At 50.1% G+C, this 20,889-nt stretch overlaps 1 protein-coding gene across 3 annotated transcripts; it reads right to left on the bottom strand.

The window, feature by feature from the left end:
* Window positions 1-7,736: 7,736 nt before the first annotated feature.
* Window positions 7,737-20,591, bottom strand: LOC119850771 (zinc finger protein 135-like). Of its 3 annotated transcripts, XR_006278498.1 has the most exons (5): window positions 20,299-20,564; window positions 18,297-18,423; window positions 16,099-16,203; window positions 10,073-15,230; window positions 7,737-8,046 (listed from the first exon to the last, which is right to left on the bottom strand). XR_006278498.1 is itself a non-coding variant. In XM_038389313.2 (4 exons), exons 1-4 carry the CDS (start codon window positions 20,323-20,325, stop codon window positions 12,886-12,888), a joined length of 2,604 nt encoding a protein of 867 aa, XP_038245241.1. In that variant the 5' UTR covers window positions 20,326-20,591; the 3' UTR covers window positions 9,765-12,885. The 3 variants fall into 3 exon arrangements, 2 of the variants coding, with proteins under 2 accessions (XP_038245241.1, XP_038245242.1); XM_038389313.2 differs by lacking the exon at window positions 7,737-8,046 and having other exon boundaries at window positions 9,765-15,230; window positions 20,299-20,591; XM_038389314.2 differs by lacking the exons at window positions 7,737-8,046; window positions 16,099-16,203 and having other exon boundaries at window positions 9,765-15,230.
* Between the last annotated feature and the right edge of the window lie 298 nt (window positions 20,592-20,889).

Here is a 20,889-nt window from a genome sequence, read left to right as displayed (position 1 = left end):
TGCAGACATAGGTTCCGGCCTGCCACGTATCTTCCAACAAGCAAAGCAAATACAGTACAGTGGGTCTGTGAGTTAACACACTCACCGTGCCCTGATCTGGTAAGCACTTACATGCATGATTAACTTTAAGCATGTGACTTCCATGGGACCAGTCACATCCTTTAGTTTTTGCAGGTTCGTCTCCATGTCTGTATTTATCATACAGCAGCCAAAGCTACGGCACCTTCTGAGCGCTGGAGGAACATTCGCTGCCAGAAATCGCTCACCCTTGGAGCTGGGAGGGAGCCAACAGGAGGGAGACCTGAGCCTATGCGGCAGACTTGGCTAAACTGGAAACTGACTAGAAACTTTTGATAGCTAGATTTTGTGTTTTTCCCCCTTGTGTACAGCATGGGGGTCTCTCATATCCTGCAGCTGGTGTCTTGTTAGAATTCTCATGATAGATTTTTTTTTTTTATACGTACATTTTGTGAATGGCCCCCATGGTTTCAGGTTTGCACATGTCCATTCTCTTCTAGCTAGAAGCTGTAGGCTACTTGTGGTTTACCACTTTCCCCTGTGGGGTTCTGTAAAGACTCTATGGAAAGAATGGAGGGTAAGTGACCTGTTGCCCACTTGCATGTCTTCTTCTAGAGACAGGACAAGACTGCTCATGTATGCCCTTGGGGGCTGGAGCCAGCCCTATCCTGGCCACTAAAAATAGGTTCTTTGGGTCTTGCAGAAGTCCTGCATTCTAATCCTGGCTCTGCCTGTCTGGCCTTGGGCTGTGCCTCCGTGGTGATGCTTGTACACGACTTTGGCTAATGTGTGACTTTGTTACATTCATCGGTAATAAACTAAACGTGTTTGATTTACTAGATAATTGGTTTAAACGGAATTTTGAGTAACTGTCCATAATAATGCATCCAAGAGGTGGCGATTCCTACGTATGAGCCTAGGCCGCTCAGGCAGATGCTGGGAGGAAAGCAGGGCTTACAACCGCAGGGCTCTTAGCAGGAACCACCCTCTTGGTGCTCCCAAACCTACCGAAGTCAGGAAGGGCAGGGCACTGAAGATGGACAGGCAAATGCAAGCTGCACTTTGCCCCCAGCCCCATCTCGAGTGCTTGTTACTCTCTTACAAAGGAGAAGTATTGATGCATTTTGAACCAATGTATGACACTAAATAATAAAGGAACAGGTGCAAGACGTTATGGATACTGAGTCCTGACCCCGACTGTCTAATCTGACAGCAGGAGGAGTCACAGGAGGGGGGAACAATGACAAGGAAGGTTACGTGACTGTGTGAGCGTACAGACCCTAGCCTGAAGATTACATAGGTGTGTTTAAATATACGCAGCTGGATTCTAAGCCCACTTGAAGGAGCGAGTTAAAATAAACTCTTTAAAAAAGCCAAATGTAGACGCTGACTTTTCGAGCCCAACTCCATAGGAAGAAGTGAAACAGCAGTGACCCGTTTTCCTCCCACCATTTCATTGGAGGCAGGGAAATAAGTGTTCACCACAGCAGCATTCCCGTAGGCATGAATCTGTAGTGACCCTAGGTCAGCAAAGCAGAGGACTTACTACAAAATTAACTGCAGCCTCAACCCATAATGTGGTGTTTGGCAAAATTCCCATGAACTTCCAATGCGAACCCGAGGTAAAATGCATTTATTTAACCCACTTGTACCAATGTTTCCCCCCTTCCAGAGTAGCTGACCATCCCTACTCTAACTGTATTGAAAATGTACTGAAGTTCAGCCCAGAGACAGCCTGATCCCATGGAAAGCTGCCCAGTGATGTCCAATGGATGTAGAATCAGGTCTTAACTTCCTTTCCATGCTAAGTGGTTAAATAGCACTCTAACAGGTTTCAGAGTAGCAGCCGTGTTAGTCTGCATTCGCAAAAAAGAAAAGGAGTACTTGTGGCACCTTAGAGACTAACAAATTTATCTGAGCATAAGCTTTCGTGAGCTACAGCTCACTTCATCGGATGCATTTGGTGGAAAATACAGAGGGGAGATTGATATACACACACAGAGAACATGAAACAATGGGTTTATCATACACACTGTAAGGAGAGTGATCACTTAAGATGAGCCATCACCAGCGGGGGGAGCGGGAGAAGGAAAACCTTTCATGGTGACAAGCAAGGTAGGCTATTTCTAGCAGTTAACAAGAACATCTGAGAAACAGTGGGGGGGTGGGGTAGGGGGAGAAATACCATGGGGAAATAGTTTTACTTTATGTAATGACCCATCCACTCCCAGTCTCTATTCAAGCCTAAGTTAATTGTATCCAGTTTGCAAATTAATTCCAATTCAGCAGTCTCTCGTTGGAGTCTGTTTTTGAAGCTTTTTTGTTGAAGTATAGCCACTCTTAGGTCTGTAATCGAGTGACCGGAGAGATTGAAGTGTTCTCCGACTGGTTTTTGAATGTTGTAATTCTTGACGTCTGATTTGTGTCCATTTATTCTTTTACGTAGAGACTGTCCAGTTTGACCAATGTACATGGCAGAGAGGCATTGCTGGCACATGATGGCATATATCACATTGGTAGATGCGCAGGTGCACAAGCCTCTGATAGTGTGGCTGATGTGATTAGGCCCTATGATGGTGTCCTCTGAATAGATATGTGGACACAGTTGGCAACGGGCTTTGTTGCAAGGATAGGTTCCTGGGTTAGTGGTTCTGGTGTGTGGTTGCTGATGAGTATTTGCTTCAGGTTGGGGGGCTGTCTGTAAGCAAGGACTGGTCTGTCGCCCAAGATCTGTGAGAGTGATGGGTCATCCTTCAGGATAGGTTGTAGATCCTTGATGCGTTGGAGAGGTTTTAGTTGGGGGCTGAAGATGATGGCTAGTGGTGTTCTGTTATTTTCTTTGTTGGGTCTGTCCTGTAGTAGATGACTTCTGGGTACTCTTCTGGCTCTGTCAATCTGTTTCTTCACTTCAGCAAGTGGGTATTGTAGTTGTAAGAATGCTTGATAGAGATCTTGTAGATGTTTGTGTCTGTCTGAGGGGTTGGAGCAAATGCGGTTATACCGTAGAGCTTGGCAATGGATCGTGTGGTGTGATCTGGATGAAAGCTAGAGGCATGTAGGTAGGAATAGCGGTCAGTAGGTTTCCGATATAGGGTGGTGTTTATGTGACTATCGCTTATTAGCACAGTAGTGTCCAGGAAGTGGATCTCTTGTGTGGACTGGTCCAGGCTGAGGTTGATGGTGGGATGGAAATTGTTGAAATCATGGTGGAATTCCTCAAGAGCTTCTTTTCCATGGGTCCAGATGATGAAGATGTCATCAATGTAGCGCAAGTAGAGTAGGGGCATTAGGGGACAAGCTGAGGAAGTCTTGTTCTAAGTCAGCCATAACAATGTTGGCATATTGTGGGGCCATGCGGGTACCCATTGCAGTGCCATTGATTTGAAGGTATACATTGTCACCAAATGTAAAATAGTTATGGGTGAGGACAAAGTTACTAAGTTCAGCCACCAGGTTAGCCGTGACAGTATCGGGGATACTGTTCCTGACGGCTTGTAGTCCATCTTTGTGTGGAACGTTGGTGTAGAGGCTTCTACATCCATAGTGGCTAGGATGGTGTTTTTAGGAAGATCACCGATGGATTGTAGTTTCCTCAGGAAGTCAGTGGTATCTCTAAGATAGCTGGGAGTGCTGGGAGTGTAGGGCCTGAGGAGGGAGTCTACATAGCCCTACAATCCTGCTGTCAGGGTGCCAATGCTTGAGATGATGGGGTGTCCAGGATTTCCAGGTTTATGGATCTTGGGTAGCAGATAGAATACCCCAGGTTGGGGTTCCAGGGGTGTGTCTGTGCGGATTTGTTCTTGTGCTTTTTCAGGGAGTTTCTTGAGCAAATGCTGTAGTTTCTTTTGGTAACCCTCAGTGGGATCAGAGGGTAATGACTTGTAGAAAGTGGTGTTGGAGAGCTGCCTAGTAGCTTCTTGTTCATATTCTGACCTATTCATGATGATGACAGCACCTCCGATGAAGTGAGCTGTAGCTCACGAAAGCTTATGCTCTAATAAATTTTAGTCTCTAAGGTGCCACAAGTACTCCTTTTCTTTTTTGCGAATACAGACTAACACTGCTGCTACTCTGAAACCAGCACCTCCTTTGTCAGCCTTTTTGATTATGATGTCAGAGTTGTTTCTGAGCCTGTGGATGGCATTGTGTTCTGCACGGCTGAGGTTATGGGGAAAGTGATGCTGCTTTTCCACAATTTCAGCCCGTGCACGTTGGCGGAAGCACTCTATGTAGAAGTCCAGTCTGTTGTTTCAACCCTCAGGAGGAGTCCACCCAGAATCCTTCTTTCTGTAGTGTTGGTAGGAAGGTCCCTGTGGGTTAATACGTTGGTTAGAGGTGTGTTGGAAATATTTCTTGAGTCGGAGACCTCAAATATAGGATTCTAGGTCACCATTGCACTCTGCCTCACTTATCTGGAGCAGAGTCTGAAGGGCAGCAGAGAGCCCGTCCGGCTACAGGCAGCTAGTTTAGTTATAAGCTGAGTGTGTTGAGTCAGAGCAGCCCTCTTCTCACTGGGATCAACTTCCACCATCCCCACACTGAATGTGCTTGTAACAGGGGACATTCACCTCTTGAGTGCCTCCTGGTGGCTGGGTGTGGCACCACAGTCCTTTTCCCCCTCCAGCACCTCCCTGTAGGTTGTTGACTAGGCTTGGCGCATCTTCATGGGCTCAGCCCTCTGGCTGGTTCTCACAGTCACAATAAACCCCTTCCAAAGTCCAGTGGAACTGTCTGCCCTCCCCAGAGTTTTTAGCCCCAGCTTTGGGATCTTTAAATTCAGGCTGTCATTCAGGCTTCCAGGTTTACACCGCTTTGTCGGTGGGGGAAGCTGCGACACCCCCTGCTCTAAGTTCCACCTCAGGCTTCATGCTGCCCAATTGCAATTCTTTGCTGCTCTTGCCCATCTGGTCCCCACCAGGAACTGACTGCTAAGCCCCTGCAGATCTTTTTATCTGAGCCAGCTGGGCTCTGATTGGCTGCTTCCCTGAGGCCTCCCTAGGCAGGCCTGGATGACCCACCTTCGCTGCTCTTCTCCTGGGGCGAGGTATAGTAGAACCACAGGGCTTCCTGTAGGGAGCTGTAAAAGCCAGGTGCATCTCTATTACAGGCTCCACTCCAAGAAATATTAAAATAGCACTCTTTCGGGGTTGTAATTCATGGCCTCTGTTATTTAGGACTAGGCCCAAAAGCAAGATGTAAAGTGCCCCATTCATCTCAAGGAGGTGTTGAGTCTGAACCCAAATGATGACAATTTAAACATCATTAGCATTAAATATTTCACTGCTGGTCACTTGAGAACCTTCCACCTCCACTGGGACTACAGATGGAGTGTGAGTAGATGGTCAGGGCCAGAGAGGCCTGCTTCACCACTATCTCTGCCAGCGGCTGGTTCAATCATGCTCTGGTCACAATCCTTGAGCCGTGCTCAGAACAGCTCCGTGGGTGGCGGATGCCAGAACGACCACTTCAGGCCCCTACTGATACTTGCTAAACAATCCCAGTTGGCAAGGCAGGGGTAGCATCCTTGGGGGTGACAATAGCAAATAAATACACAGGGGAGAAGGGGGCTGACTTAAGAAGATTGCTAGGATTCACTGTGCCCCTGAATTCTCCTATCAACCAGCAGGGATCCATGGCTTGCAGTAACGCTATAACAGCCACTCCGGGCTCCTCCCCTGTGGGGCAAGCAAGAGGGTCCTTGCACAAGCTGGGAGGAGGGCTGCATAGAATCATAGAATATCAGGGTTGGAAGGGACCCCAGAAGGTCATCTAGTCCAACCCCCTGCTCAAAGCAGGACCAAGTCCCAGTTAAATCATCCCAGCCAGGGCTTTGTCAAGCCTGACCTTAAAAACCTCTAAGGAAGGAGATTCTACCACCTCCCTAGGTAACGCATTCCAGTGTTTCACCACCCTCTTAGTGAAAAAGTTTTTCCTAATATCCAATCTAAACCTCCCCCATTGCAACTTGAGACCATTACTCCTCGTTCTGTCATCTGCTACCATTGAGAACAGTCTAGAGCCATCCTCTTTGAAACCCCCTTTCAGGTAGTTGAAAGCAGCTATCAAATCCCCCCTCATTCTTCTCTTCTGCAGACTAAACAATCCCAGCTCCCTCAGCCTCTCCTCATAAGTCATGTGCTCTAGACCCCTAATCATTTTTGTTGCCCTTCGTTGTACTCTTTCCAATTTATCCACATCCTTCCTGTAGTGTGGGGCCCAAAACTGGACACAGTACTCCAGATGAGGCCTCACCAGTGTCGAATAGAGGGGAACGATCACGTCCCTCGATCTGCTCGCTATGCCCCTACTTATACATCCCAAAATGCCATTGGCCTTCTTGGCAACAAGGGCACACTGCTGACTTGTATCCAGCTTCTCGTCCACTGTCACCCCTAGGTCCTTTTCCGCAGAACTGCTGCCGAGCCATTCGGTCCCTAGTCTGTAGCGGTGCATTGGATTCTTCCATCCTAAGTGCAGGACCCTGCACTTATCCTTATTGAACCTCATTAGATTTCTTTTGGCCCAATCCTCCAATTTGTCTAGGTCCTTCTGTATCCTATCCCTCCCCTCCAGCGTATCTACCACTCCTCCCAGTTTAGTATCATCCGCAAATTTGCTGAGAGTGCAATCCACACCATCCTCCAGATCATTTATGAAGATATTGAACAAAACGGGCCCCAGGACTGACCCCTGGGGCACTCCACTTGACACCGGCTGCCAACTAGACATGGAGCCATTGATCACTACCCGTTGAGCCCGACAATCTAGCCAGCTTTCTACCCACCTTATAGTGCATTCATCCAGCCCATACTTCCTTAACTTGCTGACAAGAATGCTGTGGGAGACCGTGTCAAAAGCTTTGCTAAAGTCAAGAAACAATACATCCACTGCTTTCCCTTCATCCACAGAACCAGTAATCTCATCATAAAAGGCGATTAGATTAGTCAGGCATGACCTTCCCTTGGTGAATCCATGCTGACTGTTCCTGATCACTTTCCTCTCCTCTAAGTGCTTCAGGATTGATTCTTTGAGGACCTGCTCCATGATTTTTCCAGGGACTGAGGTGAGGCTGACTGGCCTGTAGTTCCCAGGATCCTCCTTCTTCCCTTTTTTAAAGATGGGCACTACATTAGCCTTTTTCCAGTCATCCGGGACTTCCCCCGTTCGCCACGAGTTTTCAAAGATAATGGCCAAGGGCTCTGCAATCACAGCCGCCAATTCCTTCAGCACTCTCGGATGCAATTCGTCCGGCCCCATGGACTTGTGCACGTCCAGCTTTTCTAAATAGTCCCTAACCACCTCTATCTCTACAGAGGGCTGGCCATCTCTTCCCCATTTTGTGTTGCCCAGCACAGCAGTCTGGGAGCTGACCTTGTTAGTGAAAACAGAGGCAAAAAAAGCATTGAGTACATTAGCTTTTTCCACATCCTCTGTCACTAGCTTGCCTCCCTCATTCAGTAAGGGGCCCACACTTTCCTTGGCTTTCTTCTTGTTGCCAACATACCTGAAGAAACCCTTCTTGTTACTCTTGACATCTCTTGCTAGCTGCAGCTCCAGGTGCGATTTGGCCCTCATACGGGAAGGATTCTGTCCCCCAGCTTCCTGCCAAGGTCCATTGGGATTTGGCCCAGACATATTCCACCATCAGAACATTTAAATAAAAGACCAACAGTTGACCTGAACTCAAGTCCTATTCCAAGATAAAAACCAGCCATGGCACTTGTAATAAACTTTTTTATTGTCCATTTACAGCTAAGCCACTGAGTGCAAGAAATTCAGTATCGGGTTACAGTGATAGAACTGGAATCGTTACTGACTAATCAGTGCACTTGGTTCTCACCCTTGTTACCTATGGTAAAAACCATCAGTCTTAAGTAGAAAGCCAAGCCGGAAGCAAGAGGAGGTCTGTATCATGGAGGCTGGAGGCTGCATTCCACACACCTGTTCACCACCAGGACTACCCAGTCGACTATGCTCCGATACCAGGCTACATTTACAAGAACTCTTTCCCCCACCCTGTGGGCACATCTCTTATGGGAGGCCTCATGCAGGGACCAGCCAGGCATGGGCCAGGGAGGGAGGGTAAGTGAAGGCCCTGAGCTGGGCATATGATGGGAGCCAAGACGAGGGGACTCGGGGCAGGCCTGGCTCTTCAGCTACAGGGAGCCTGACACCCCCATAGTGAGAGCCCTGCATGGGCAGCAGCAATGGCCACCAGTCCCAGTCCAGAGCTGACCCAAGCAGCCAGGGGAGGGCTGTGGGAAGCTGGCTGTGCAAGCAGATCAGGGCCCAGGCTGGGGCCGGAGCTGTATCCTAGCTGGGAAAGGCCGGGGTGCCTGACTGCCAGCACACACTCAGGAGTACTATTGAGACAGGACCACAGCCAGAGGCAAGTCCAGGGCACATTGCGGGCGCAACCTGGCTCTGAGGCCCTGGTTGGGAGAGTCCCTTGAAGAACTTGCCAAGGGCTCCTTCTCCCAGCAGTCTGACTCCAGGTGGAGTGGTGGGGGCTACATGGATCAACCTATAGAAGGGACCCCAGTGTAGCTAATGTACAGGCTGGGAAGGCAGGAGATGCAATACCTAGAGATCACTGTGAATGGTGCTCAATAAATCAATCCGATGGGGGCTCTAGGCCCAGCTCTGCCATGGATTCCCTCACAGAAGTCACTGCACCTCTCTGTACTCCTCTGGAAAAAGGGCCGGGGGGCAAGGATTCCTATTTCTAAAGGGCTCAGAGCACCATCAGGTTACTGGTGCTAAGACACTATGTTCTAAACTTATTGCTGTTACAGGAAAAGCTAGATGGTAACAAACCACATTGTGTGTTACAGCATGTGAGCACTGAGTGCACCACTGAGCCTGTATAGCACACACCTGGTGTGGGAAACAGAGGACAAAGGGATGTAGTCACTGCAGCATCGTGGCATGGAATGAGGACACAGGTCCCCTCTGTACAGCTCTGGAGAGAGCAGAGCTGGAATCCTCATCCACGTACGTCAGCACCAGCAAGATACGGAGGGCAGGGGACAGGCAGATGGTGGACATGCCCAAACGCTAAGGCTAGATGATGTGTGTAAGCCACAGCCCATAAGAGCCAAGAAGCACTGGCCACATGCAGGTGCTTGAAGTAAGACCCCTAGGAATGGGGGGATTTTTAAGCGGGGCTGGACACTCCCAGTTCGCCACCAATGTAGGTAGGAGCTCTGAGAGCCCATCCCTTCTGCAAGCCAGGTCACCCTTTCTCAGGCCCCAGGCAGAGCCTGTGTTTGCCAGGCAGGCAAGGGCATTGCACGCTCTGGGTGCTGCCACCCATCCAACAGGACAATAGCAAGGAACGGTGCCAAACTTTTTAGATGCCTGCAAAGTTTGAGCAGCTGACCCAGTAAGTCAATGGCACAGCTGGCCCGAGCTCCCAGGCTGGCACCCAACCCTGTACAGCTCCCTGCCTCTCCTGCTCCAAGAGAACTTCTGGCATCTCGCTAACGCTGGACAAGACATGACAAACAAGTTGTGTGCTTTTGGCCTAATGCTCCAGGCACCCTCTTATTGACAAGGGTGGCTGAAGTCCTCCCCGGCCTCCCAGAATGGAGGACGCCACACACGGGAAGGATTCTGTCCCCCAGCTTCCTGCCAAGGTCCATTGGGATTTGGCCCAGACATATTCCACCATCAGAACATTTAAATAAAAGACCAACAGTTGACCTGAACTCAAGTCCTATTCCAAGATAAAAACCAGCCATGGCACTTGTAATAAACTTTTTTATTGTCCATTTACAGCTAAGCCACTGAGTGCAAGAAATTCAGTATTGGGTTACAGTGATAGAACTGGAATCGTTACTGACTAATCAGTGCAATTGGTTCTCACCCTTGTTACCTATGGTAAAAACCATCAGTCTTAAGTAGAAAGCCAAGCCGGAAGCAAGAGGAGGTCTGTATCATGGAGGCTGGAGGCTGCATTCCACACACCTGTTCACCACCAGGACTACCCAGTCGACTATGCTCCGATACCAGGCTACATTTACAAGAACTCTTTCCCCCACCCTGTGGGCACATCTCTTATGGGAGGCCTGAGCTAGATATTAGTGCTAATATCTTGCACATCTCGTTCTTTGCAGTCTTCTACTATATACACTGGAAATTAATCCTTGACTCTACCACTGATATGCAGCTGCCTCTGGGGTGGAACATGGCAACGGTTTAACTACACGCAGTAACACCGCATAGCAGGAAGACTATCCCATCCGACTGAAAGTGTGGGGACAGATTTCCGAGTTGGCTGAATACTGATACTAGAGATGGGATGGGGCCAGGACAGCACTCTGGACACGCTTCAGGAGATCTTTAATGAGGACAAGGGGTAGACCCCAGTCTTGCATCTCGTCAAAACATAAGCACCTCCAGAAGCATTGTGTCCCGTAGCACCATGCTGGGCCCTGAGTTCGGCACCAACTCATGTGGAAGAGTCACCTTTCAAATTCCCATCCTGCCTTCAGCAGCTGGTCCCCTGTCCAAGCACCGACCTAGCGTGACCAAGCTTGGCATATGAGAGCTGGTGGAGTCTCGGTCCCGGGTGAGAAACACTCTTTAATATGTAAGCTGCAACCACTCACGGCGGTGCTCTGTCCCTCTCTAGTGGTGGCTAGGTCACAGATAGCGGTTGATGAACCTGCCACAGCGTTGGCTAAGGCTAATTCTACACTTTTGGCAGCAGGTAGAGTCCAAATGCGGCACACCCCCTAGCACAAGCATAACCAGCAGTGTAGATAGTAAGACACTGTTTAGGTGAGTAGCATGCCCTATGCACCTGAACTCTAGGGCATATTCACCCGACCCAGCTCTCTGCACGCCCAAGCAGCACCCCCCACGTCTACACTGCTATTTTTAACAGTGTAGTGTCCCGCCGCCTCCCCCTACCAGAGCCTTTCACTGTGGCATGCAGCTACAGGCAAAGTTCCTGTACTCTTCACGCGGTTGTACATGTAGACATTTAAACAATTTTTTTAAAAAGCTCCAGAGGTGATCCTGGAAATTACAGGCCAGTAAGCCTGACTTCAGTACCAGGCAAATTGATTGAAACTATCAGACACACAGGTTTGTTGGGGAAGAGTCAAAATTGCTTTTGTAAAGGGAGCTCACGCCTCACCAATCTATTGGAATTCTTTGAGCGGGGTCACCAAACATGTGGACAAAGGTAATCCATTGGATATAGCGTCCTTAGATTTTCAGAAAACTTTTGACAAGGTCCCTTACCAAAGACTTGTAAGCAGTCATGGAATAAGAGGGAAAGGCCGCTCATGGATCAGTAACTGGTTAAAAGACAGAAAACGAAGGGTAGGTATAAATGGTTGGTTTTCACAATGGTGAGAGGAAAATAGTGGTGTCCCGCAGGGATCTGTATTGGGACCAGTGCTGTCTCACATATTCATAAGTGATCTGGAAAAAGAGGTAAACAGTGAGGTGGCAAAATTTGCAAACCAATACAAAATTACTTGAGGTAGTTAAGTCCAAAGCAGTTTGCGAAGAGTTACAAAGGGATCTCAAAACTGGGTGACTGAGCAACAAAATGGCAGATGAAATTTAATGCTGATAAAATGCAAAGTAATGCACATTAGAAAACATAATCCCAACTGACATAAAAAATGATGTATGAAGCAAGATCTTGGAGTCATCATGGATAGTTCTCTGAAAACCTCTGCTCAATGAGCAGCGGCACTCAAAAAAAAATGAACAGAGTGGCAATAGGAAAGGAAGAGAACAAGAGAAAACATCAAACAGCCTCTATGTAAATCCATGGTACACTCACACCTTGAATATTGTGTGCAGATCTGGTCACCTCATCTCAAAAACCGTTGATTAGAATCGGAAAAGATACAGAGAAGGGCAACAAAAATGATAAGGGGTCTGGAACAGCTTCCATATAAGGAGAGATTAAAAAGACAGGGACTTTTCAGTTTGGAAAGGAGATGACTAAAATGGCATATGATAGATATCTATAAAATCCTGACCAGTGGGGAGAAAGTGAATAAGGAAGTGTTATTTACTCCTTCCTGTAACACAAGAACCAGGGGTCACCCAATGAACTTAATAGGCAGCAGGTGTAAAACAAACATCAGGACGTACTTCCTCACATAACACACAGTCAACCTGGGGAGCTCTTTTCCCAAGGCTGTTGTGAAGGCCAAACTTGTAACAGGATTAAAAAAAGAACTAGATAAGTTGATAGAGGATAAGTCCATCAATGGCTATTAGCCCAGATAGTCAGGGATGCAGCTCCAGGCTCTGAGTGTCCCTTGCCTCTGTTTGCCAGAAGCTGGGAATGGGCAACAGGGGATGGATCACTTGAGGATTCCCTGTTCTGTTCATTCCCTCTGGGGCACCTGGCACTGGCCGCTGTTGGAAGACAGAATACTGGGCTAGATGGACCTTTGGTTTGACCCAGCAGGGCTGTTCTTATGTTCTTAGCCTTAAACAGCTGAGTCTTTAGCCCAAGCAGGAGAGAGGCTCATGTGTTGATATCCAGATATCCCAGGTTCAATCCCCACTGCTGGGGACTCACCCAGCGGCATAACGAATAGCTCATATATTTAAATAATTTCTCTTATGTCTTACGTATCCTCCAGCCCACTGTATAATCCAAGCAAAGTTTTCCATGCGGATCCTATGTCCACTGCAGTCATGAAAATAATCCTAGTGCAGTTTTTAAGGGGGAGGCACCTGGCAATTGACTAGACCCCTTCTCCACTTTGGCAATCAGCACAGCTGACCTTTGGAGTGACTCCCTATCCCATGCAGCAGCTGGCTACAGATCATCGGCTGCCCAGATGTTGTGGCCCATGCAGGTGTGCAGTGCTTCTGGAAACAGAGTCACACGCTGGGCGCAGCCGCCCTGCCGTGCATTTTCTGGTGCATGATAAACACCGACTCCACAGCAAAGGTTTTCTGGCAGTCGGCGCAGCGGAGGAGCGCGCACCGGCCGTGGATCTGCTGGTGCTTGGTCAGCGTGGAGCGGCGGCCGAAGCGCTTGTCGCACAGTTTGCATGAGAAAGGCTTCTCGCCGGTGTGGATGCGGAGGTGCTCGGTGAGGTGAGACTGCTTGCGGAAGCTGCGGGCACAGCGGCTGCAGGGGTAGGGCCGCTCACCCGTGTGGAAGCCGTAATGCTTGACGAAGTCGCACTTGAAGATGAAGTGTTTCTCGCACAGGGCACACTGGTAGGGGCCGTTCTCCAGGTGCACTCGCCGGTGGACGCTGAGGTAGGAGCGCCGGCGGAACTGCTTGTGGCACAGGCTGCAGGAGAAGGGCTTCTCCTCCGTGTGGCTCGGCTGGTGCCTCTTCAAGGCCAGCAGGCTCCTGAAGCTCTGGGGACACAGCGGGCAGGGGTGCAGCTTCTTGGCTGTGTGGCTGCTCTGGTGCTTGCTGAGGGTCGATGGCCACCTGAAGCTTTTCTCGCACAGGCTGCAGGGGTAGAGCTTGTCCTTGGCGGGAGCAGGCAGATGCTCCGGCGCTCCCCCCAGGATGCTGGCCCCTGGGAACGGCCTTTCCTCCTTGAAGGCGAGCGGTTGTGACCAGACCCCGTTCCCTTGGCCGTGGGGCCAACACGGCTCCTCTCCCCGGGGACCAGACTCATGCTTGACGGTGCAAGTCTGCCTGCGAAAGCTCCGGTCGCCCATGCCAGGCAGATCTAGCCCCTCCCCGATGTGAGCCCTCTCGTGCCGCTGGGCATAGGCCCGGGTGCTGAAGCTTTTGTGGCACCTGCGGCAGGGGTAGGGCTTGGCGGCTGGGTGGCTGCAGCAGGGCAGCTTGTGGACGGGCTCCCTGTCCCGGGTGGTGTGCAGGCCTGGCCGTGTGTGGGTCTCCTGATGCTTGTTGAGGGTGGAGCGCCGGCTGAAGCTCTTGGGGCACAGGTGGCAAGGGAAGGGCTTCTCGCCGGTGTGCGTGCGCACGTGGTCGCTGAGGTGCGAGCGCCGGCGGAACCACTGGCCGCACAAGCCGCAGGGGAAGGGCTTCTCGCTGCTGGGTGCCCGCTGGCACCTGGCCAGGGCCTGCTGCCCGGCAAAGCTCTCAGGGCCCAGGGCGTAGGGGTCGGGCTGCTCCTCCAGGTGGGCACGCTCATGTTTGGCAGCGTAGGAACGCGTGCTGAAGCTCTTGCCACAGACACCGCAAGAGAAGGGCTTCCCCCCAGTGTGCGTCCTCTCGTGCTGGGTTGCGTGACCCCTCCCGCTCGGGTAGGCCTTGTCCGCCTTGCGGGCCCGGCACGGCTTCAGCGGGTCATTCTGCCAGGCTGGCTCCTTGGGGCGCTCAGCATGTCTCCGGGGACGCTCCTTGGCATGGATCTCCTGGTGCTTGTTGAGGGTGGAGCGCCGGCTGAAGCTCTTGGGGCAGTGGCTGCAGCGGAAGGGCTTCTCGCCCGTGTGTGTGCGCAGGTGCTCGTTGAGGTGCGAGCGCCGGCGGAAGCCCTTGCAGCAGCGGTTGCAGCGGTACGGCCGCTCGCCGCTGTGCACTCGGCAGTGCCTCACCAGGTCCGAGCGGCGCAGGAAGTCTCTGTCGCACTTGGAGCACGGCAAGAGCTGCTCTCTCGGCTGATCTCGCTGCCGGTCGCCGGCCGGGGACTCGCCCAGATAAGGCTCCTCCACGATGTGAACCTGGAGGTCATCCATTATCTCAGTCTTGCAGATGACAACACTCTGGTCTTCGCCGCCGCTGGACAGATTTGCTCCGACACGAGTTCTCTGGCTGCCAGCGGTGCCCAGCCGTGGGCTGTAGCTTTCCTTGTACTCGGTGCATGGAGGAGCCTCTGCCTCTTCTCTGTGGGCGCGCTGGTACTGCTGAGCACTGAAACCCGTTCCATAGCCGCCCTCTTCTTCAATCTCTTCCTTCGCAAGGCAGTGAGCCTCCTGCGGGGCTGTGCCGTCGACCTGACGCTGCCATCGCAAACTGCCGTCGCACCGTGAAGGACACTCGAGTGGAACTTCCACCTCCCTGAAGGGCTCTGTCTTGCACTTAGTCAGGACGTTGGGAGCTTTGCCATCGATGTCACTGAGAGCAGTGTGGGGGGCCCTATGCAGTTGACCACCCAAAGGTGAAGCATTGGTCTCTGAGCCCCAGGAGATGGGCCTCTCCTCCACAGAAACAGGGAGATGCTCAGGGATTTGGATTTCAACTTCATTGTCCTCCAGTTTCACCTTTCCACTTGCATTCAGGCATTCAGCAACTGGAAGGAAACAACACCCATCTCATTAGAGACACGGAAGAGCAAAGCTCCCCCTGCATTTCTTGACTAGATTTAATTCTTTTAGGAATTCCTAGTCATATTAATCTGAAACTAAGACATGCCCCTGAACTCCAAAAGGGCCCATATGTGAAACAGGGAGTTAGCAAGAGTAATTAACTACTGGAACAATTTACCAAGTGGATTCTCCTTCACTAACAGTTTTTAAATCAAGATGAGATTTTTTTCCTAAAAGATCTAAAAGGAATTATTTCGGGGCAGTTCGCTGGCCTATGTCGCACAGGAGAGCAGTCTGGATGATCACAGTGGTCCCTTCTGGCCTCAGAATCTATGAATCGAAGAGAAAGGCGACACTTATTCAGTGGAGACACAACCACGTATAGTGCATGAGGTCACTGATCCCAATTTCCATACCATAATACGCCAGGCCTATTACAGGTCCTGGCTGTTTCGCTGACAGAACCACACTAAGCTGCCTGCAATGACGAAGCCTTTAAGCAGGTTTCCCACTTAAAACTAGAGCTGGTTAAAAAGTGGGGAAAAAAAAAAGTTTTGCTACAACTTTCTAGACTTTGTTTTCCTTTTTGTAGGATTCAAGACTGCCCATGTTTTGTTTTTTCAAAATTAATTGAAATTTTTAGCAACGCATCAGTTTCTAATTTTTTCATACACCAGAAGCCTGGAACACAATAAAAATGTCAGTAATTGTTTTTTAAGATTTTTTCAAGAAGATTTTTCAGTCTCAAAACAAGGCCCCATTTCCACAACAGCTCTGGGGGTGAAATATTTCAGCCAGCTCTCCTTTGCTCAGGGACATTTCTTTTCTCTTGCCATCATTTCCCATACTCACCTATAGACACGGGGGCCAGGGCCGCCCTGGTAGAGGCATCCTCCACACTGGGCTTTCCCCCTTCCTCCGTCAGCAGCAGGAGGGCAGGTTTTGGCATATCACCACCTGCATGTTACAAACAATCAGAACTAATAAGAGCCGGCCCATGGCACTCATATCCTTCTGCTAAGGGCCGTACAGCAAACCTGCCTGAACCCGTCACACGGACGTGGGCTTTCAATCACTTCCTAGGAGAGAATTGCCTACTAGTGGGTTGAGATGCAGGCCCTCCCAAGCGCTAATCCCGGCTCTGACCTAGACTCCCTCTGTGGCTTTGAGAGGCTTTACTTGGCCTCCATGTCTGCTTTCCTGCCCTGGACTCGGGAGTCTGGCAAGCGGCTGAGAGGGGAGAAGTAGCCACGGGCAGCAGAGAAAGCTCTGGTGGTAAACGCAGAGATAGACCAGGAGATAGAGAAGTGGGGTAGGAAGGAGCCCAGGGAAACATCGACAGGAACGGAGACTGAGCAGCCCTGGATTGCTAGTGAGGGGGCCCTTGGGCCGGAACCTGAGTTGCGGGAGGGCCCAGGTTGCCCTACCAGCCACTGGGCAGTGGCACAGGACCTAGAGGTGGAACACAGACCATCTGAGGCAGCAACTGAACAGCTAGTCCAGTGAGCCCTTGGTACCCCACAAAGGAGAGACTGCATAGCGGCGTGTCTGCAGGGCCGAGTTACACAGGGGGAGCGCTTCCAGTCACCAAGAGCCAGAGGGACCACGTGCGAGCAGCCAACAACAGGAGCACCGGATATGCTGAAAGCTAATTCCCAGACGTAGCCACAAGGAGACACATCTGCAGTGAGCAGAGCCCTTTACAAGGAGCATAGCAATTGCGGGACGGGATCAGACCACCTAGTCCAGTATCCTGTTTCCAAACAGCTGCCAACACCCGACGCAATACACAGTGAGACACCCCCTGCAGTAGGCACTTCTGGAATAAAAAAATTTCCTAACATCCCTTCCTCAATTAAAGGCTGTCTACTGCCTTGAAGCATGAAGGGTTCTGTTCCTTCCAAACTACTTTTTAAACCTTTATCGCTGCAATGCCAGACAGTCTCATTATCCATATAAACACCCAGTCCTTTTTTAAAAACCGGTCAAGTGTTTGGCCTTAATGATATCTTGTGGCAATGAGTTCCACTGGCTGTTTTACCATGGTCAGCCCTGAAGATCTAATAGATTGTACATACAAGCAAGCAAAGCTGCACCTCATTCTGCCTCATGGATTCCCAGCAAAATTACCAGTTAAATCCCTATTCCAGAATCTTTACTGCTCGCAGAAAACAAACACAGCCTGATTTTTCAGAAGCTAGATTGAGCCTGCATGGCTGGCAATGAGGCAGGTGGGGTTAGCTGAGCCCATTCAACAAGAAGCTATTTCTGGGAATAAGCGGCCAATGTCAAAGTATCAATTTTAGACACTTATGAAAACTGATGACAAAATTGTTCATGTTAACGAGAGAGAACTCAATTCTGTAAGAGGATAACGATTAAAGGCAAAATAGATGAACACTGAGGATTATTTACAGAGGTGGCCCTTCATTAATGCAAAACCAGAGATCTTCAAGACACCAGTGTGAAACAAGTTGGGAATCCCTGTTCCCAGCACAGCAAACACAAAAAGCTGTTGGCACAGTGGGCACCAAGTGGCTCTGACTGGTGGTCTCAGAGGACTGACTAGACCATGGAGAGCGACTCCCTTCTCGTCCAGAATGTTTTCATGCTGGAAGGGTGGGACAGCGCTGGAACAGAATGTGAAAAGCAGGCACTGCTGCTACTCCCCTGCTTTGTGGATAAACAAGACCTAGCTCGTAGGTTGCTTTTCACCAGTAGATCTCAAAGCGCTTCAACAAAAAAGATGGGTATCACTGGGATAATGATATTGACCTCCTTTAGGAAGTGCTTTGCATTTTACCAACAGGGAAACTGAGGCACAGAGGGGAGAAGTGAGTAGCCCAAGTCAAACAGCAGGCCAGTGGCAGAACCAGGACTAGGACACAGATCTCCTGATCCCTAACCCACAGCTCTATCCACTAGGAGATACTGCCTTCAGTTTCCAGGGCTGCCAAGCCCATACCCTTCTCTAGCAGATTAAAAGGAGGGGAACAAACTCTCAAAGCCATTCAGACATGACAGCTCCTCATTAACGTACAATCACTTACCCAGCGATATCAGTATCTCATAGTTCTCTCTCATCACGTCCCAGTACAGCTCCTTCTGCCATTCTGCCAAGATCTCCCACTCCTCCCAGGTGAAACTGACTGAGACATCGGCAAATGACACTGGGACCTGAAATCACAGGAAATTATTATTCATATGTACTGCAGTAACAGGTCAACCTGAATTGCAACAGCAGAACCAAGAAGAAAATATGGACTTTCACGTTCTGCCTTTTTGCATGATTGGGGGGAGGAGGAGGAAGAAATACATTTTGGGTTTTCTAACTGCAGGAAAAGTATCCTTTTCCCCTCCATGGTCTCTCACTCAAACGCCAGCAGAATTCATTTGTTCTCTTTTTTTTTTTTTATTTGCCTTTTGGTTGAGATTCTAACTCTCTCCACTATTTGATTTTATTTGGTGAATTTTTTAAACATTATTTGACAGTTCTCACGGCATTCTTCCTATTTGTGAAGCTGGGCAAATAATGAACATGTACAAAAATGAATGTCATGCCATGAATATGCCATCAATATGTTAACTGAGTAAAATTAACACATGATTTTCATTACTCGCCCAGCTTTGAATGAGATCAGACCTGAAGTTTCAGGGGGAAAAACACCCCAAGAAATGGTTATAAGCGTTTTAAAGAATTTACCTATCAAAAGCCACCACATTCAACAGTCATTTCCCATAACACTACAGTATTGCTACTGTCAACTGGAGTGGTTTGGACTAGTGCTGTAGAATGATGCATGTTTTAGAGAGAGAACAAAGAAATGCCTTCTCAAACTTTACTATCGCATTCTGTTTATCTAGGCATGTGCAGGGGTCATCATCAGGGTACCCACGATAGCTGTTACAAGTGTTATATTATTATTTAAGTCACATGGAAAAAACAAACACCCAGGACCCTCCATATAAATGTGCACTGTAATTGCATGTGTTTTTTAAAATGATGATCAATGGTTTGCTATAGAATGACATTGTAAATCATGGATGATCACAGACATTTTACACACTGCATAAACATTACACGTTGTTGTACAAAGTATGGCAGTCTTGCAGCAAATGTGTGTGCCATTTTCAATTTCCCATGCATGCACCAGGGACAAGACAGGTGGGAAATTTATCAAATCACCTAATGACTCCTGAAGTCAATTCCTCAGCAAGGCAATGTTTAGCATTTGACCAATCAGACATTGCATCAAAATCGCTCAGCCTATCTCATTCAAGCTTGTTGCAAGTCCTGACCAATCAGCACCTGTCAACATCCCAGGTAGCACTTTTGTACAAGTTTTCCCCATTTAATAAAATCTCTGAGCACCATTTGTGTATGCGAGCAGAACAACTACAAATTTCAGCTTCCTGCTTCTGCCTCTTGTAAAATGGCTGCCCCCATGGGGCCTGTGGCAATTTGGTGGGGATGGGCGGGGAGGGAAGGGTTGCAGAACCAAACAAAGCATCCCCGGATGGGGATAGAGTATCCCCATTTAGCATCCAGGGTTTTACCTGGTCAGTTCGGGGGCTGATCTTGCACCCTTTGCCCAGGTGAAACCCACTGAGGTCGCTGGGAGTTTTGCCTGAGTGAGGACTGCAGAATGGGGCCACATGACACATTTGGGCCCGCACCGAAGCGTTGCTAAACATGTCAGATGAGAGCTTTGCTTATCGCCCCCGTTCACTTCATGACGTTTCTCAGGTCTGGTCTGAGCACGCCCGGAGTTCGGTCGGCGACTGCAGGGCTGACAATGGGTTTCCGTTAGAGCGAAGGCTGGTCTCTCTTCACGTCTCAAGCCGGTCGCACCCGGTTCCTTCCCCCGGCTGCTTTTTAACACACGAGCGGGGGCGCCCTTAACAAAGCGGCTGCTGGAGGGCAGCCCGTGGGTTTGGGTTTGGGTTTGGTCAGGCCCAGGGCAGAGGCTGAAGGGGGGAAGCCCCAGCTCCCTGCTGGCCGTTTCCATCCGGCAGCATCACAAGCCGGGAGTCGGCAGCTACCTTCCCTACCTGCAAGGCAGGCTCCCCTTCCGACATCTTCCTTCCCTCGCCGCCGCGGCCCCCGGCGGACAGAACCTCCCTGCAACTGCAGACGCCGCCTGATCGGATCCCCGGGGGGCCTCCAGCTGCATTCGGGGTGCCCCTGGGCTCCGGCCAGGCAGGAGCAAGCCCCGCCCCCGCTCCCGCCCCCGCCGCTCAGCCGGGGAGGTGCGGGAGGAAGAGCCCCACGCCCGCCCCCTGCGCTCTCCACGCCCTTCAAAAGGGCTGGGACGTCCAGCCCCCGGGGCGAGGAGAGGCCGCCCCCTGGTGGACATTGGGAGTGCGAACTTGGAACCGTCTGGACAGACCAAAACACCAGCGGCTATTTTGCTCTTCTGCCGCATTTGAGGCACTGGAAGGGCGTTAGGTGAAGCTCACAGCATCCCTTTGAGCGGAGTCTTCTTACCTCTTACAGGTGAGGAAATTGAGGCACAGGGAAGTTCGATAACTTGTCTCCCTCTCTCTGGGCTCTTGTACTGCACCCGTCGTGGGTATTGAAGCCCACAGGGATGCACAGCGTGTAAAAGCAGGGCCTGCCATGGCCTCATAGCAGAGGCCTGA

The sequence above is a fragment of the Dermochelys coriacea genome, chromosome 2 (assembly GCF_009764565.3).
Source record: "Dermochelys coriacea isolate rDerCor1 chromosome 2, rDerCor1.pri.v4, whole genome shotgun sequence".
In the NCBI taxonomy this organism is placed as follows: Eukaryota; Metazoa; Chordata; order Testudines; family Dermochelyidae; genus Dermochelys; species Dermochelys coriacea.
This window is presented reverse-complemented; position numbering and strand designations above follow the sequence as displayed.

Excerpts from the sequence above, each read along its gene's own strand:
- LOC119850771 (XM_038389313.2), bottom strand. The coding sequence starts at position 20,325 with ATGTCGGAAGGGGAGCCTGCCTTGCAG. Across the intron at positions 16,204-18,296 it reads TGAGATACTGATATCGCTGG|GTGGTGATATGCCAAAACCT; the intron begins GTAAGTGATTGT and ends TGTAACATGCAG. Across the intron at positions 15,231-16,098 it reads CCTGGCCCCCGTGTCTATAG|TTGCTGAATGCCTGAATGCA; the intron begins GTGAGTATGGGA and ends GTTTCCTTCCAG.